At 39.4% G+C, this 13,705-nt stretch overlaps 1 protein-coding gene across 16 annotated transcripts in view; it reads left to right on the forward strand.

Moving 5' to 3' along the window:
• LOC130072826 (protocadherin gamma-A12-like) overlaps window positions 1–13,705 on the forward strand; it is a 163,813-nt gene that overhangs the window by 129,655 nt on the left and 20,453 nt on the right. Inside the window, exon 1 of one of the 16 annotated variants that reach the window (XM_056238119.1) lies at window positions 103–2,757. The exons of 14 other annotated variants lie outside the window; for them this stretch is intronic. In XM_056238119.1, coding sequence (XP_056094094.1) covers window positions 346–2,757 — 2,412 coding nt within the window. In that variant the 5' untranslated portion in view covers window positions 103–345. Of the gene's footprint in view, window positions 1–102; window positions 2,758–3,136; window positions 5,788–13,705 lie in introns of those variants that run through there. One more of the 16 variants, XM_056238121.1, reaches the window with a different exon arrangement.

Below are 13,705 nucleotides of genomic sequence, written 5' to 3' on the forward strand. Positions count from 1 at the left end.
GTTGCCGCTTTCACCTTGCTCCAGCACAGCACTACCCCGTTTTCATAAACAGCTCTCATAGCTCGCGTGTGATTAGCAATTTGCAGTTCTTAGATTGAACCCTAAGCGTCGCTGTTGGTTGATAAGGTAGATCTGGCTGATTTTATGCATCATACACGCCTTCCGTGCCACTTGGGCAGTGCATTTAGTACAAAGCCTTGCGCACAGCAAAATCTGGATGACGCATTTAACAGGCAATATAAATGCTTTGTTTCATTTTTAGATCTCACTAGACATTTCTTCGCTGTCGAGTGGATATTTTATTTAATATTTTTGTGAAAGATAAGTCGAAGCTCCACCATCAACATGAGAAGGAAGGATTGCCATTCTGCATGGCCGTCGTGTGTTCTGCTGTTCTGTGCACACTTTCTCTGTGGCGCGTACGGACAGGTCCGTTACTCCGTGCCAGAGGAGATGGCACCGGGTTCATTCGTCGGAGACATAGTTAAAGACCTAGGTCTTGAGCTTAAAAGGTTGACAACGGGGAAAGCGCGGATATTTACAGCAGGTGGCCGGGAATATGTTGAGCTGGACCGGGAGAAAGGGCACATCATTATTAAGGAGAGAATCGACCGGGAGCTTTTGTGCGCTGGTGCGGTATCCGCATGCAGTCTGAGCTTTGAAGTCATCCTAGAAAATCCCATCGAGCTCTATCGCATCACCATAGAAATATTGGATGTTAATGACAACAGTCCTGCATTCACAAGAGGTGAAATTACATTAGAAATCAGTGAGTTGGCTTCAACGGGAGCGCGTTTTACCGTGGATAGCGCAGTTGATCCGGATGTCGGCATTAATAGTATTCAGAGTTATTCAGTTCATCCTTCTGATCATTTTACACTAAAGACTCAAAGTAGATCCGGCAGCAGTAAAAACGTCGAGCTTGTTTTGCAAACGCTCTTAGACCGAGAGAAGCAAGAACATTTATATTTGACTTTAACTGCTACAGATGGAGGCAACCCGAAACGCACTGGCACGGTAAAAATACACGTTATTGTTTTAGATATAAATGACAATGCTCCGGTTTTCCAAAAGGACACATACAGAATATCTATCCCAGAAAACACCGCAAAAGGATCGTTGCTGGTTATTGTTAATGCAACCGATGCGGATACCGTCTCAAATGGACAAATTGGATATTATTTCGAACATACCACACCCAAAATTCGAGACCTGTTTTCTGTCGATCCATCTAGTGGTGCAATAAGATTGATAGGTGAGCTTGATTTTGAAGAGTCTTCAATACACGAGTTTAAAATTCAAGCTAAAGATCAGGGGGGGTTATCAGATTCTTCTGAGGTGATTGTGGAAGTAACAGACGTAAATGACAACACACCAAAAATGACGCTTATGTCTTTCTCTAACAGTATACCTGAAAATTCACCACTTGGAACCGTAGTGGCCATGATAAATATACAAGACGGCGATTCTGAAGAAAACGGAAAGATTACCTGTTTTATTGACAGAGACCTTCCGTTTAAAATCGAATCATCTTTGACTAATTATTACAGTATTGTCACGGACTCCGAGCTAGACAGAGAAGACATACCTGAGTATAATATTACCATCACAGCCAAAGACAGCGGCAGCCCTTCTTTGTTTAGTAAAAAGACATTGAACGTTAAGATAACTGATGTAAATGATCATGCACCGCAGTTTGAACAGGATTCATATAGTGCGTATGTGATGGAGAATAATTCGCCCTCTCTGTCTTTGTTCAGTGTTAAAGCGCATGACGCAGATTTGGGAGCAAACGCACGCGTAACCTACTTAATTTCAGATAATGATTTGAACGGCACACCAATTTCGTCTTTTGTTTCTATTAACTCCGACAGTGGGACGATTTATGCAACAAAATCGTTTGATTATGAACAATTAAAATCATTTACAATCACAGTAAAAGCGCAGGACGGAGGCTCTCCTCCTCTCAGCAGCAACGCGAGCGTGAAAATAATCATTCAGGACCAGAATGACAACGCGCCTCAGGTTCTGTACCCGGTCCAGTCAGGTGTTTCTGTGGTGGCTGAAATAGTGCCTCGTTCGGCAGATGTGGGTTATCTGGTGACTAAAGTGGTGGCTGTTGATGTGGACTCTGGTCAGAACGCCTGGCTCTCATATAAACTGCAGAAAGCCACAGACAGGGCGCTGTTTGAAGTGGGCTTACAGAATGGAGAAATAAGAACTGTACGCCAAGTGACAGATAAAGATGCTGTCAAACAAAGACTCACTGTTGTAGTGGAGGACAACGGGCAGCCCTCTCGATCAGCTACAGTCAATGTTAACGTGGCGGTGGCGGACAGCTTCCCTGAAGTGCTCTCGGAGTTCACTGACTTTACGCACGACAAGGAATACAACGACAACCTGACTTTCTATCTAGTCTTGGCCTTGGCTGTGGTTTCATTTCTCTTTATCGTGTCTATCATTGCCATACTGTCAGTCAAATGCTACAGATGGAGGCGCGAGCGGATGTTTTATAAATCTGGAGCGAATCTTCCAGTTATTCCGTATTATCCGCCTCTTTACGCAGACGTAGGCGGCACAGGAACCTTAAAGCAAGTGTTTAATTATGAGGTGTGTGGCACCACTGACTCCAGAAATAGTGATCTGAAATACGTCAGACCTTATAGTCAGAGCATCATTAGTCTGGACGCCGGTGGAACACAGACACTGCAGCACATTCAGGAGCATACACAGATATCCAGAGATACAGAAAATCAGGTGAGGTTTGATGAATGAGATTGTTTAATTTAATTGTTTAATTCATTTAGTTAATTCTTCATTTTAAAATATACTCTTATTTAGTGATGTGTTAAAGTGCACTATAAACATTGTGCGAGAATGGCGTTTTACGCATTTGTGTATTTTCATTTTTACTTTCCACAAGAGGCTTTTGTCTCTTTTTAAGTGTATACAATTATTTCAGCTTGTTTTAAAAAGAAACAAAGTGTTTTTCTCCACTGTAGGTATTTTACAATGATGTGCGTAAAAGTGTGTGTTGCCGCTTTCACCTTGCTCCAGCACAGCACTACCCCGTTTTCATAAACAGCTCTCATAGCTCGCGTGTGATTAGCAATTTGCAGTTCTTAGATTGAACCCTAAGCGTCGCTGTTGGTTGATAAGGTAGATCTGGCTGATTTTATGCATCATACACGCCTTCCGTGCCACTTGGGCAGTGCATTTAGTACAAAGCCTTGCGCACAGCAAAATCTGGATGACGCATTTAACAGGCAATATAAATGCTTTGTTTCATTTTTAGATCTCACTAGACATTTCTTCGCTGTCGAGTGGATATTTTATTTAATATTTTTGTGAAAGATAAGTCGAAGCTCCACCATCAACATGAGAAGGAAGGATTGCCATTCTGCATGGCCGTCGTGTGTTCTGCTGTTCTGTGCACACTTTCTCTGTGGCGCGTACGGACAGGTCCGTTACTCCGTGCCAGAGGAGATGGCACCGGGTTCATTCGTCGGAGACATAGTTAAAGACCTAGGTCTTGAGCTTAAAAGGTTGACAACGGGGAAAGCGCGGATATTTACAGCAGGTGGCCGGGAATATGTTGAGCTGGACCGGGAGAAAGGGCACATCATTATTAAGGAGAGAATCGACCGGGAGCTTTTGTGCGCTGGTGCGGTATCCGCATGCAGTCTGAGCTTTGAAGTCATCCTAGAAAATCCCATCGAGCTCTATCGCATCACCATAGAAATATTGGATGTTAATGACAACAGTCCTGCATTCACAAGAGGTGAAATTACATTAGAAATCAGTGAGTTGGCTTCAACGGGAGCGCGTTTTACCGTGGATAGCGCAGTTGATCCTGATGTCGGCATTAATAGTATTCAGAATTATTCAGTTCATCCTTCTGATCATTTTACACTAAAGACTCAAAGTAGATCCGGCAGCAGTAAAAACGTCGAGCTTGTTTTGCAAACGCTCTTAGACCGAGAGAAGCAAGAACATTTATATTTGACTTTAACTGCTACAGATGGAGGCAACCCGAAACGCACTGGCACGGTAAAAATACACGTTATTGTTTTAGATATAAATGACAATGCTCCGGTTTTCCAAAAGGACACATACAGAATATCTATCCCAGAAAACACCGCAAAAGGATCGTTGCTGGTTATTGTTAATGCAACCGATGCGGATACCGTCTCAAATGGACAAATTGGATATTATTTCGAACATACCACACCCAAAATTCGAGACCTGTTTTCTGTCGATCCATCTAGTGGTGAAATAAGATTGATAGGTGAGCTTGATTTTGAAGAGTCTTCAATACACGAGTTTAAAATTCAAGCTAAAGATCAGGGGGGGTTATCAGATTCTTCTGAGGTGATTGTGGAAGTAACAGACGTAAATGACAACACACCAAAAATGACGCTTATGTCTTTCTCTAACAGTATACCTGAAAATTCACCACTTGGAACCGTAGTGGCCATGATAAATATACAAGACGGCGATTCTGAAGAAAACGGAAAGATTACCTGTTTTATTGACAGAGACCTTCCGTTTAAAATCGAATCATCTTTGACTAATTATTACAGTATTGTCACGGACTCCGAGCTAGACAGAGAAGACATACCTGAGTATAATATTACCATCACAGCCAAAGACAGCGGCAGCCCTTCTTTGTTTAGTAAAAAGACATTGAACGTTAAGATAACTGATGTAAATGATCATGCACCGCAGTTTGAACAGGATTCATATAGTGCGTATGTGATGGAGAATAATTCGCCCTCTCTGTCTTTGTTCAGTGTTAAAGCGCATGACGCAGATTTGGGAGCAAACGCACGCGTAACCTACTTAATTTCAGATAATGATTTGAACGGCACACCAATTTCGTCTTTTGTTTCTATTAACTCCGACAGTGGGACGATTTATGCAACAAAATCGTTTGATTATGAACAATTAAAATCATTTACAATCACAGTAAAAGCGCAGGACGGAGGCTCTCCTCCTCTCAGCAGCAACGCGAGCGTCAAAATAATCATTCAGGACCAGAATGACAACGCGCCTCAGGTTCTGTACCCGGTCCAGTCAGGTGTTTCTGTGGTGGCTGAAATAGTGCCTCGTTCGGCAGATGTGGGTTATCTGGTGACTAAAGTGGTGGCTGTTGATGTGGACTCTGGTCAGAACGCCTGGCTCTCATATAAACTGCAGAAAGCCACAGACAGGGCGCTGTTTGAAGTGGGCTTACAGAATGGAGAAATAAGAACTGTACGCCAAGTGACAGATAAAGATGCTGTCAAACAAAGACTCACTGTTGTAGTGGAGGACAACGGGCAGCCCTCTCGATCAGCTACAGTCAATGTTAACGTGGCGGTGGCGGACAGCTTCCCTGAAGTGCTCTCGGAGTTCACTGACTTTACGCACGACAAGGAATACAACGACAACCTGACTTTCTATCTAGTCTTGGCCTTGGCTGTGGTTTCATTTCTCTTTATCGTGTCTATCATTGCCATACTGTCAGTCAAATGCTACAGATGGAGACGCGAGCGGATGTTTTATAAATCTGGAGCGAATCTTCCAGTTATTCCGTATTATCCGCCTCTTTACGCAGACGTAGGCGGCACAGGAACTTTACAGCACGTGTACAATTATGAGGTGTGTGGCACCACTGACTCCAGAAAGAGTGACCTGAAGTTTTTGCGGCCCTCTAGTCAAAGTGTTTTAAACGTTGACTTAAGTGGCACGAGGACTGTGCCAAAGCAACACAGGAATACCGATGAACCAGATGTTAGTGCAGAGGTGAGAAGTCTTGCTCATTTACAGTATTTGGTCATTCAATTTACACTTACACCTTTATGAATATCATCACAATAGACCAGGCATCTATAACTTTCTCAAATGTTGCGCGATCTTTTCTATCTATCATTGTTGCTCAATTTCTTCAAATCAGCTGTTTTGGTGATTTTAGTGGATGGATGAAGTTAGTTTCTCCTGAAGTTCACACAGTAGAGGAAACACGGGTGTTGTTGTTATTGAACAGTGAGTCTATTGTTTTCAAGTGTGCTTGTGCTATTTTACTTTTAAACTGACTCGATGTTTGTCATCTAGTGTATTGACATTCATAGATATTCAGTGTGCCTTAAGTATCTAAATAGTTTTTGGATCAACTGTATGTTCTTGTGTTAGACCCAGAAAGAAAATTCAGTGGAATATAAACTGTGGATATAACATTCTTAATCACTCCTTTAGAAAGTGTGAGCTGATGTAAGGAGGAGAAAACAGGAAATGTGCTCCGATTTCACAGACTGAAGGGTCGCGGGGGGAGGGGTTGTGTGTGAGGCCAAGCTAATGCAACAAAATAACAATGGCATAGAGCAACATCCTTCCGATTACTTGCTTTATCAGACGAAGTCGAGAATAATTAGCAAAGCAGCTGTATGTATTTTTCAGATGTATCAGATTTTGTTTCATCCGAATTGTGATGGTGTAAGTGAATGGAGAGTGAGAGAGATGGAGAAGGACAAATGCTGCAGGAAGAACAGGGACACTGCACACTATTCTTTCATACACTGACCCATTTTCTGCTTCACACACACATTATTGCCCTGATCATGCAGTGGGACTAAAACATGTACTGATACACACACGGTTCAAATTATTTGAGGAGAAAAGGCAAGTATGTAATGATAAACGAGATAAAGCATGAAAGGAGAGAGAGAACACCAGTGCACACTCAGTATCTCTACATAAGACCACTGCAATGCGATGCTGGCAGCCATTTTGAGCATCTACAAAACTGCGCAGTTCTATACATACAGACAGACAGTGTCGAATATGAAGATGAGGGAAAATGAACCAAATGCAGACAAATTAATGAGAGAGAAACTCTAGACGTGACTGATTTCAGCATTGTAAGATCTGATAAATGAGTCAGTTTTGATATAAATGTAAAATAAAAGTCTGAATTTGTTTACTATTGTGTTCGGCAACTCAGCTATCATAAATGAGCTTAAAAATGCTTACATCAAATTTAGAAGTGACCATGTTTTTTTCCGCTCTTGCCATCAATAACAGACAAGCACACATTAAGTTGAGTCATCACTTATCTTATATCTTGTTCCACTCTGAAATGCATCATATTACAAAAGTAAATTTGGCACTAAGAGCCATTTTATGTTGACTAGCTTGTATATTTTGGTTTATTTTCCAGTGTTCTCTACTAGCTGCTCTTTAATAGACTCATTATGATTTGTGGAACCTCTGCACATTAAAGAGGAGCAGTGTAAAGAGAGACATGTGCTTGTCAGATGTTCTGCTTTCTTATGGAAACTGTCTGCGACTACAGGAAGTTGCCACTTTTAGCTACAGTTTTAGTGCCTTTTTCATGCTATTATGTCTCTGTCTTTATGAAACCAAAAGGAGTCTTAAATGTCTTTAGCATTGTACCTGAATAGGATGCAAGGTCACTCATGCACTAACACACCTTCTGTTGTTTGTGTGTGGTGCACACGTCCGCACGTCTTCATTTGTGACCGTGTGAACCGTTGCCCTCTTTGCCTTGAATGTCCCACATCTGGCCTTCTTTTCTCTAATCTTCAGTTCCTGGACTTATTAGCGCCTTTTCTTTAATGTACACCATAAATCCACATGCTCTTGAGCTTTGAGGAGCTGTTTCCTCACAAATCACTGGAATGAGCTTCTCGCTTCAAAGCATTCTTTATTGGCAGATTGCTGCTGTATAAAAGCCAGTATGAAAGGTCAAGGGCACTGTTTTATATATATATATATATATATAATGGTCAAGATCACCTTTGTATCCTATGTTCAGCTTTATTTTTACCTGACATATCTTGAATTTAAAAACTAACATGGCTACTTTGGATTGTTTTTAGGTTACACTTTATTTTACAGTACTTGCACTTACATGTAGTGTACTTACCTGAGAAAAATAGTTAGGAGTAGGTTCAGGGTTAGTACCTAGTTATTACACAGTTATTATAATTACTGTAATAAGTACGTTTTATGTATTGGGGACAGGACTGTGAAATAAAGTGCTAGCGTTTTATAACTTGACTACGTTCTGTCAGGTGTGTGTATGCTTGCTTTACATTACATTAGGAATAAATATGCTAGGTAAAGCTATCAAAGTGAGGTGTTTAAAAGCTTAAAATGTTCTCGTTAAATGTTTTAGTATGCTTATATTTTGCTGTGGTTATAAAGCATTACATATCTTTGCAAGAAAAATAGACTATGTCCCGTGTCTCTTGAATTCCTATCATAGTGTAAGAGTTCCAGGTTTATTTTCTGTTCTCTAATGCTTCTCGCCTCTCTCCTTAAGAAGTCTCTCCTGAGCTTTGTGAACAGGTGTGGCTCTCAGAGAAGATTAATATGGGATGATCGTTGATTCGGAGAGGAATTCTGTTATTTAAAGTGCACATGCTCTCATGTAATGCGGTTCATACAGAGTCATGCTAATCTGGGACATCCATGTGAATCATTCTGTGTGAGATTGTGCATATTGATTTGTTGGTTTATACCGTGTGTGTGTGTGTGTGTGTGCGTGTGTGTGTGTGTGCGTGTGTGTGTGTGTGTGTGTGCGTGTGTGGCCTGCAGCACACTGATCCTCTGAAAGGATTTAACTGGGTTTATCAAGGCCAGTGAGACAGTAGGACAGAAACACACATACAGTGACCTGCGTCCACACACACACACACACAAACTAAAGCCATGTGCTGGAAAGCTATTCATACTGGTTGTTTAGGTTTCTTATATCTGAGAGTGGGGTGTATCTTTATGATTTACTTTTGCTTCCTGTTAATGTCAGATACAAATATAATTATTTATCATAAAATTTTTCAATTTTTAAAGAACTCTGACAAAAAGGTTAATATAAGGAGAAATGTCTTAAATGAGCGTAATACTTTCATTTTTAACAGGTTATTTCATTTTTTTCTAGTGATAAAGTATGTAAACAAGCTGTTTCATGTATAATATGCTAATTAAAACAAAATTAATCAAAATTGCTAGAATGTTCCCATGAATGGAATCACTCAAATGTTCTACATATGAAGCACCTGACCGAATTCTTTAAGGATTTCCATATCAAACCATTTCTTCTAAGACTGTAGAGTGTTATTGTTTGATTTATTTTCTTTTATATAAATATGAAGCGTCTCATCTCTCTACACAAGAGAAGCTGTCTTTCCCTCATGTCTATTTCTCTCCATCCTTTCACCCATTTCTCCCCTCCCCCTCTCCATCTGCACGCCTGCAGTCATGGTCTGATGTATTTGTGAGTTCTACATGGACAGCGTGAAGGAAAACACCCCAAAACATGCATATAATTCCATCATTCTCCTTGTAGTGACACTGATGATATTTCTAGCTTTGTTTGGTGCATTAGCATAAATTACATTAGTTTGTGCTTAAGTATGAAGTGGTGTTAAATTTCCGATGTTTTTGTGGAGGATAACTATCATTTGTTCTGTATTTGTCATAAATGCCCTCTGCCTTCTCCTCTTCCTCCTCTGGCCCAATTTCCATCCCTTGGTGGGATGGTGTTGCCACGGAAACAGGCTGACTCACAGGCAGGGCTGTACCATTATTCTTGAGTCCACAGGGGGGCAGTGAAAGGTTCAGGGCTGGATGTGATGTGGTGAGCGGCTGCTGAAGGCCTAAAGACTCCCCTGTCATAGATCGAGGCATGAAGTCACCAGAGATTCTGGGTTAATGTGTTGGGGGAAGGGACAGGCTTGTGTGTGTTTATAGGGAGCATGATTACATCAGTGAGAGCTGAAATTCTGTTATAAGCTGAACATATTTTCTCATTATTTTGCGTATATCCGTGATGGTTCAAGCGGATATAGATCTCTTATTAATTCTTCTACAATAATATTTTATTGTACCACATTTGTTCTAAAATCGTATGTTAAATAAGAGTTTTTGAGAGATTTTACAGTAAGAGGATCTGCCCACATTGTGCACAACTTCATGTCTCTAATAAAATGACATTACAAAATATATTGCCAGAGATAACAACACATACCTTTATGAGCACTGTTGTCATTGTGAGGGCAATCTTTTTTTTTTTTTTTTGCATTTTCATCTGCTGTCCTCATAAAATACAAAACCCAACGTGTGTGTGTGTGTGAGAGAGAGAGAGTGTGAGAGAGATGGAGGTTTGAATTATTAATATCTGAAGCTGCTGCTCATCAGATGTGTTTGATTTCTCTGAACATTCTCTCTTTTCTCCTTTCTCTTTCATAAAGCTTTCTGTCCGACTCACATAAACAATGTTCATGTATCTGTGCTCTTGCTGAAGTGTCTATAGATCTGCTGGAGGTTTGGTAAGTATGAGGGTCCTGCACACGTCTGCTGTTGCATCACTCTAATCAAATCTGTTTTTCTTCTTCTTTTCCATGTCCATGTTGCTGCTGATGCTGTGATATCTTCTCCTCCTGCTCATGTGTCTGATCCACACCTGTGTCTGCAAATCAAGGTAAGAGTTGCATTGAAGACACACACATGTATCACCCAATTGTGTGCTTGTTTCTTTTGTAAAATGCATACTCATACCCCACATTTTAGTATTCCACTTGTAAAGATAGATCTAAGCATAGATTTGTTTTCTACAGCTACTCGGATATTTTGCATTTTATAATGTATGCTACTAGTCAACAGTTTGGACACATATTAATGTGTTTCGCATTATCTTAAAATCATTTTAATTAATCTAAGGGCTTCTACTGCTGTTAGTTTTGTAGATACATTTAAATTGTGTCTATGTATGAATGTCTTTACAAAACATTTAAAAAAAAAATCATTTTTTCATTTTTTTAAATTGATGAGCGGATGCTTAAGGAAATTTATTATTCTAACTGTAGAAAATAATAAGGAATACATTTGTGTGTCCAGACTTTTCTTTGCACTTAAACCCTATAAATCTTATATTATGTCAAGTTTGTTTTCACATTTTCTCCTGATATTCACCGTGAAAGGTGTAATTTCCACATTGTTTCTGCTTTTCTGGTGTTTAAAAAAAAAAAAAATGTAATAATGTACTGTGGAATATTTAAAAAGGAGCAACCTACAGCTGAAATAGTTTATACTTCTGAAAATGTCAACTTTAAGATTTTCAGCATTTGTGCAATTTAAACTGGGACTGTTGTATAATGCAGCTGTCTGGGTATTTTTGGAGTTAGTCTGTGTGATACTAAAAAACTGCCTTGTTTGGATTTTTTTGTATGAAGAGGTGGCTGACTCGTTTATTGAGAGCTGATTTGATTACGTGTGTGTGTGTGTGAAGCAGATGGTTCGGTCGGCTGCGTGTATAAGCAGGCGTTAGCTGAGAGGCGCTGTCCGCCACTGTAGTGCTGAAACGGGCTCTTGCCTCATTTTCTTTCTCCTCTTTCTCTAATAACAACATTTGAGATCCGCTCTCTCACACACACCTCTCACTTGCTTTTTATAAAGCTTTAAGTTTAGTATTTATCATTAATCGGTTTTTTTTCTGTTTTGGTGTCCTTTATGGACTGTTTTCGTGTCCTTTATGCATAAACATGTATGTGCGCATGTAATGGACTGTGTTTTCCGCTCGCCCCTCCCCTCCCCTCCCGCTTCCCCTCCCGCTTCCCCTCCCGCTACTGAACACAAACGCGCAGAGCTGCAGCTCATGAACTCTCCACAGGGCGGCGGTAAAGATGATACACCAACACACACGTGCAGCTGTCAGTCACATGGTTATAATTTAACATACAAGCTTTAAGAGGTCTACAAATCTATAATCTATACTCAATTACAGATTTATTAACATCATATGGTATTAGTTGTACACTATTGTTAATATTTAAAGAAAGCAATGCATAGCAACCAAATAATAATAAAACAATGGGTAACGCTTTACAATAAGGTTCATTAGTTACCATTATTTAATGTATTAAATAACATGAACTAACCATGAGAAATACATTTGTTACTATATTTGTTAATCTTTGTTAACGTTAGTTAATAAAAATCCAGCTGTTTATTATTTGTTCATGTTAATTCACAGTGCATTAACTAATGTTAACAAGATTTTATGTTAACTAATGAACCTATTGTAAAGTGTTACCAAATAATGTTTAATATGAATATCGACATAGTTTAATAATGTTGGATAAGGTTTAACATAAATATGTAATAATATTATATATATATATACTTATAGCAGAATAATGATATTTATATCAATTTAATTTATATAATTTTAAAATTAACACTTTTACAATAAGGTTTCATTTGTTAACATTGGTTAATGTGTTAACTAACATGAGCTAACCATGTGCAGTACATTTGTTATTGTTTTTGTTCATTTTTGCTAACATTAGTTTACAAAAATCCAGCTGTTCATTGTCCATGTTACTTCACAGTGCATTGTTAACAGATATAACTTTAAGAGTATTAGTAAATGTTGAAATGAACATTAATAAAGTACAACCCCAAATCAGAAAAAGTTGGGACGTTTTGTAAAATGCAATAAAATCAAGAATCTGTGATTTGTTCATTCTATGCCACTTGAATCTCTGTTACGCAAGGAGAAAGCTTTACATCAGTTCTATGTGGAGACGCCGGCGAGTTCTCTGGGCCTGAGCTCATCTCAGATGGTCTAGAAGACAGTGGGAATGTCTGCTGTGGTCAGATGAGTCCATGTTTTAGCTTGCTTTTGGGAGAAAATGGAATCGAGTTCTCAGTCCCAAAGACGAAAGGGACCAACCAGACTTTCACCAGCGACAGGTGCAAAAGCAAACATCTGTCCTGGTATTGGTGCAAACGGTATGGGTAACTTGCATTATTGTGAAGGTACCATTGACATGGAGGCATAGCCTATATTTGGATTGTACAGAGACATAAACTGCCATCAAGATGACATCTTTCCTGGAAAGCAAGACAATGCCAGGCCTCATTCTGCACAACTGAGTGGTTTCTAGACACTGCACCATAGAAGAGATGTGCCGGCATGTTTACTGCAGTCCAGATATGTCTCTTATGGAAAATGTATGACCCATCATAAAAAGGAGAATCAGGCAATGGTGACCACAGACTGTTGAGCGGCTAGCTTGTATCCGACAAGATTGGGCAAATATTCCACTAACAAAACTCCAACAATTAGTATCCTCAACTTCCAAATGATTAAAAAGTGTAATTAAAAGGAAAGGTGATGTGACACAGTGGTAAACATGTCTCTGTCCCACATTTTTTGGGGTGTGTTGCAGCCAACAAAATCAAAATTTGTTCATATTTACAAAATACAATTATGTTGGTCAGTGAAAACATTGGAAAACTTTTCTTTGTACTTTTGTCAGTTAAAAAAAGGTTAGAAAGAATGAACAAATAACAGATTCTTGATTTTATTGCATTTTACAAAATGTCCCAACTTTTTCTGATTTGGGGTTGTATGCTGTAGAAGTGCAGTTCATTATTAGTTCATGCTAAGTAATGAAACCTCATTGTAAAGTGTGTGTGTGTGTGTGTGTGTGTGTGTGTGTGTGTGTGTGTGTGTGTGTGTGTGTGTGTGTGTGTGTGTGTGTGTGTGTGTGTGTGTGTGTGTGTGTGTGTGTGTGTGTGTGTGTGTGTGTGTGTGTGTGTGTGTGTGTGTGTGTATATATATATATAGTTATATATATATATATAGTTATATAGTTATGCAATACTGTATGTTGTTATACAATAATTTTAATAT

The sequence above is a fragment of the Rhinichthys klamathensis genome, unplaced genomic scaffold, assembly GCF_029890125.1.
Source record: "Rhinichthys klamathensis goyatoka isolate OS25496 unplaced genomic scaffold, OSU_Roscu_1.1 h1tg000509l_1, whole genome shotgun sequence".
Taxonomy (NCBI): Eukaryota; Metazoa; Chordata; class Actinopteri; order Cypriniformes; family Leuciscidae; genus Rhinichthys; species Rhinichthys klamathensis.